Source organism: Argentina silus (genome assembly GCF_951799395.1).
Source record: "Argentina silus genome assembly, chromosome: 22".
NCBI lineage: Eukaryota > Metazoa > Chordata > Actinopteri > Argentiniformes > Argentinidae > Argentina > Argentina silus.
The window spans coordinates 470,233-475,232 of NC_139676.1; the positions used below are offsets into that span (position 1 = coordinate 470,233).

The window sequence follows — 5,000 nt, forward strand, 5'->3', positions numbered from 1 at the left end:
ACAACACCATAGACATGAAGGTAGGACCACAACACGACCACAACGCCATAGACATGAAGGTAGGACCACAACACGACCACAACATGACCACAACGCCATAGACATGAAGGTAGGACCGCAACACGACCACAACATGACCACAACGCTATAGACATGAAGGTAGGACCACAACATGACCACAACATGACCACAACACCACAGACATGAGGGTTGCCGTAGCCCTAAAGGAAATGCCACACCGCAGCAGACCTACAGATCAGACCTACAGATCAGACCTACAGATCAGACCTACAGATCAGACCGCAACACGACACAAAGACAAGACCTCAGCTGGAGTACGTCTCCTCAGCGGTCCCTTGGTGTGGTCACCGGCCCAGTGTGACCTGGGGTCTGTGTTGTGTCCCCCAGCCCCAGGACCCCCCGGCCTTCAGCCCTTTAGCTCGGACGGCTATGAAACAGGCCCTGCTGCTGCGCTACACCCTGTTCCCCGTCCTCTACACGCTGTTCCACCACGCCCACGTCAGCGGGCACACGGTCGCACGGCCGCTGCTGTTTGAGTGAGTGCCACACACACACACACACACACGCACGCACACATGTACACACACACACACACACGTACATGTACACACACACACACACACAAACATGTACACACACACGTACATGTAAACACATACAGACACGCACACACACACACACACACTCACACAAACACTTTTCACATGCACACATTTCAACATTCACACTTTACACGTATATGCAAAAACACACACACACACACACACCTCTTTGAATAAGCTCTAGACAAACACGTTATGTGTTCATTATCTCAGGTTCCCCAAGGATGTGAAGACATACGGCATCGACAGACAGTTCCTATGGGGGAAGAGTTTGTTGGTGACACCAGTGTTGGACCCTGGGGTGGACTATGTGGTGGGCTACTTCCCCCAGGGCCTGTGGTACGATTACTACACGGTGAGCAGGATTAGACCCCCTAGTGGAACAGACACTCCCAGTCAAAGCATTGTTTTGGGGTAATTCTACTGCAATGAAATTAAATGTCTAAATGTCTAAATGTCTGTCTCTCTCTATCTGTCTGTCTGTGATTAAATGTCTGTCTGTCTGTCTGTCTGTCTGTCTGTCTGTGATTAAATGTCTGTCTGTCTGTCTGTGATTAAATGTCTGTCTGTCTGTCTGTCTGTCTGTGATTAAATGTCTGCGTATCTCTCTGTCTGTCTCTCTCTGTCTCAGGGTGATTCTATCCGTAGTAAAGGGGAGGAGTTGAGACTCCAGGCTCCCCTGGACAAGATCAACCTCCACCTTAGAGAGGGAGCTGTGATCCCTACACAGGTAAACACCAAATACTTACTGTGATACCTACACAGGTAAACACAGGTAAACACAGGTAAACACCAAACACTTACTGTGATACCTACACAGGTAAACACAGGTAAACACCAAACACTTACTGTGATCCCTACACAGGTAAACACAGGTAAACACAGGTAAACACCAAACACAGCCAGCCACCAAGAAAAGCTATGAGAAGATGTAGGCTACACTTGTTTGTTAAATCAAAAAATTTTGTGACATTTTGTGTGTGTGTGTGTTTCTCTGTTTGTGTGTGTATAACTGTGTGCATGTTTGTTTCTTTGTGTGTGTGTGTGTGTGTGTGTGTGCGCGCCAGAGACCCAACACCACCCTGTGGGTGAGCAGTGGTCAGCCGCTCCACCTGGTCTCCTCCCTCTCTGAGGACGGCTCCGCCCAGGGAGATCTGTTCTGGGACGACGGGGAGAGCATCGACACCTACGAGACCAACCAGTACGCTCACATAGTCTTCACTGTGGTCAAGGTACGGTCCAACCACAACATAACCATCAACCAGTATGGTTAACCAGAAACCAGTATGATTAACCACAAACCAGTATGGTTATGGCTGTGATATGTAAGCCACAGGGTGCATGGCTACCTGTACGTTATGAATCCTGTGGTCAAGGTACGGTCAAACCACATGCAAGACATGACCGCTGTGTCTCACACACACACACACACACACACACACACACCAGCCTTCCGTTCTGTGTTCTAGAACACGATGACATCAGAGGTGCTTCAGAACCATGTGGAGGCCACCTACATCACCGTGGAAACGGCGTCCTTCTACGGCGTGAAGGCGGAGCCGACGAGTGTGACGATCAACTCCCAGGATGCAGCGTTCACCTACAGAGCCAATCAGGTACGGCCAGGGGTGATCACAGCCAATCAGGTACGGCCTGGGTCGATCACAGCCAATCAGGTATGGCCAGGTACAGCCAAGGTCAAGGGGCTAGAGAGCCAATCAGGTACAGTCAGGGTCAAGGGGGCTAGAGAGCCAATCAGGTACAGCCAGGGTCAAAGGGGGCTAGAGATCTTGAATTTGGTAGACTTTCATCTTTTTCACATGACTGGGCCGAGCCGAGCTGTTCTGTGCCGGCCTGGTTACTCATCCACCCCTGAGTGTGTAAGGCCTGTACAGTATGTGGATATACTTTGGTAGGCTCTGTGTGCCACTAGCTCTGTATTATGCTGACTCTGTAATTGAATTATAAAGGTTAAACTATAAAGGCTCTTTCTCCCTCTCTCTCTCTCCCTGTCATTCTCTCTCTCTCTCTCTCTCTCTCCCTCCCCCCCTCTCTCTCCCTCCCCCCCTCTCTCTCCCTCCCTCCCTCTCTTCGTCCCCAGGTGTTGACGGTAACAGACCTGGGTCTCAACCTCAGCCAAAACTTCACCATCAGCTGGGTGTAACAATTTTTTTCCCCCCAAAAGTTGGAATTGCGTTCCGGGAAGGTATCTACCCCTGACGGGACCTACACACTGCTTTTTCGGCCCGATATCGTCTTCTGAAACTGTACTAGACTTGGTCTCTGTGATGCTTGCTGTCGTAGTGAGAGTATTTTGGCTGCGGCTTTAACGTCTGTGCTGCACCTGCCACCACCAGTGTCCCCAGCCGAACCAACAGTATATAACCTTTTACCAGCATCTCAGCTTCAATGTCTTTACGCCATTTCTCTGGTTTTCAGTATTTATAGTCTGGTGGTTCTGTCATTGGTAACTGCCACAGAAAATAGGAGTATTTTATCTGCTGTTTTTAAAAGGTGTATTTAGTGATATGATGTAGGAAGAAGTAGCAGGACCACTTCCAAAAGATAGAAAGAAAGAAAGTGCGAAAGAAGGAGTTTCACTTGATAGCCTTTTCGGTCACTCGGCTTGCACGTTGCACAGATGCCTGCTGTACGGAAACGCTAACCAGTCAAACCACATCAGAAGGGACGACGATCCGGTACGTCACACGCTTCACCTCCGACACCGCACGGACAATTCTGACGAAACTTTGGCGAATGACGCGTCTTGCCAAACAGATGCGGAGTTTACGAAATTAAACCGATTGGCCCCATTTTGACTAAACTACGGTGAAAGATGCGTCTCGCCGTCGAGATTGTTTCGGCGGTTTCGAGGTGCGGCTAAAGCGATATGTTGTCGTCATTAAACACGTCATAACAGCGGGCGGAGAGGAGAGCGCATCTCAGCACCTTCTGGCCAACTGACCTTTTTTCAGATGTTACTGTCAAATCCTTGGAAATGAATCACATAAACGCAATTGGCTGTAAGAAGCGAGACTGATAATGAATCAAATAACCGCGACGCATTCTGCTAAGATTTAAATAAATGCCACCGATTCCCACAGGGAGGGGCGCTACGTCATGCATGGGGGGCGACATGGTCACTGGACGCTCGTTCGTATTTGAAGTGACGTCATACGGCCGAGTCTCCGGACCAAGGCTGCGTTTCCAGAATGCGTTCTTGCGTTCTGTCTAGAGCGGATATCAAGTACGGACATGCCCTCGGTAGAGCGCATTTTGGAACACAGCCTGTGACGTGCAATAAACTAATGGAGAGAGAGTTTTGCCCCCAAATGTAAGTTTGATACTACAAGAAATGAAATGTGTGTGTGTGTGTGTGTGTGTGTGTGTGTGTGTGTGTGTGTGTGTGTGTGTGTGTGTGTGTGTGTGCGCGCGCGCGCGCGCGGAGGATTTCCTGATAATCCTAAGACTAGTGATTGTTGTTTTACCTACTCTATGTATGAATATATTGTTTACAAGTGTTTGCACAAATGAACCCATCGACATCATGAAGGTACAGATGGAGAACCTGATTGCAGCGTGCCTTACGAATGGTCAAACTGTGTCTCTGTTCTAGAACGCTCACGAGAACATTCTCTGGAAGCCTTTTAGAACCTCTCTGGAAAAGCCCTGGGAACGCTTTGTGTTCTGTCCTTGGTTCTAGAACAGTTCTAGAACAGGCATGAGGGATCTAGAACTGCTTTACTGTGAATTCTGTCACCATCAACAGGTTCTCACTGGAGGCTTAGCTGTGCTTTATGTAGGACGTGAGCAACTGGCCAATCAGCTTTAACTGTCAGATTGAAGTTCCTTTTTTTTTCTTATGCAGTTTTAAAAAACAAATGATTATTTCTTTGAATACACTTAATTCCACAGAATTCAAGTGTGATGTATTTTTTTAGATGAATTTGAAATAGTCAGGGTTGCACTACTCTGTGGACATTATTATGTTAAAGTAAATCAGTTTTATTGAATTATTCTTGAATTGTGTGGTGAGGTTATTTGAATGTCTCCACTCTCCACAATAAGAAAGTGATGATGTTGATTGTAACTGCTGTAATCATAAAAGATGCCCGTCCCTGATGGATAGAGCAGGCTCTTATAAAGCTTTATTACACATAACCTTTAAAACGAATGATTGAACAAATGAGTGACAAAGTATTATTCACAATGTAAAGTTTGCTATTTTGAAATCTTATTTTTCAAGCTTGTTTCCTGTTTGAGTGTATGGAGATGGATGTGATTCTGAGAAGTGTTTTAGATGTTAATGAGATTGAAACACAGTGAGTTTAAAAAGGGAAGATATTGAGTATTTACAGAGTATCTGTTATGTCATAT

General features: G+C 47.0%; 1 protein-coding gene across 1 annotated transcript in view; it reads left to right on the forward strand.

Annotated features, from left to right (window-relative positions):
* The window catches only part of gaa2 (alpha glucosidase 2), a 12,066-nt gene that overhangs the window by 6,805 nt on the left and 261 nt on the right, over window positions 1–5,000 (forward strand). The window contains exons 15-20 of the mRNA XM_083693392.1: window positions 409–557; window positions 837–978; window positions 1,255–1,353; window positions 1,691–1,855; window positions 2,093–2,239; window positions 2,725–5,000. The exon at window positions 2,725–5,000 is cut by the window's right edge and continues 261 nt beyond it. Coding sequence (XP_083549518.1) covers window positions 409–557; window positions 837–978; window positions 1,255–1,353; window positions 1,691–1,855; window positions 2,093–2,239; window positions 2,725–2,787 — 765 coding nt within the window. The 3' untranslated portion in view covers window positions 2,788–5,000. The remainder of the gene's footprint in view (window positions 1–408; window positions 558–836; window positions 979–1,254; window positions 1,354–1,690; window positions 1,856–2,092; window positions 2,240–2,724) is intronic.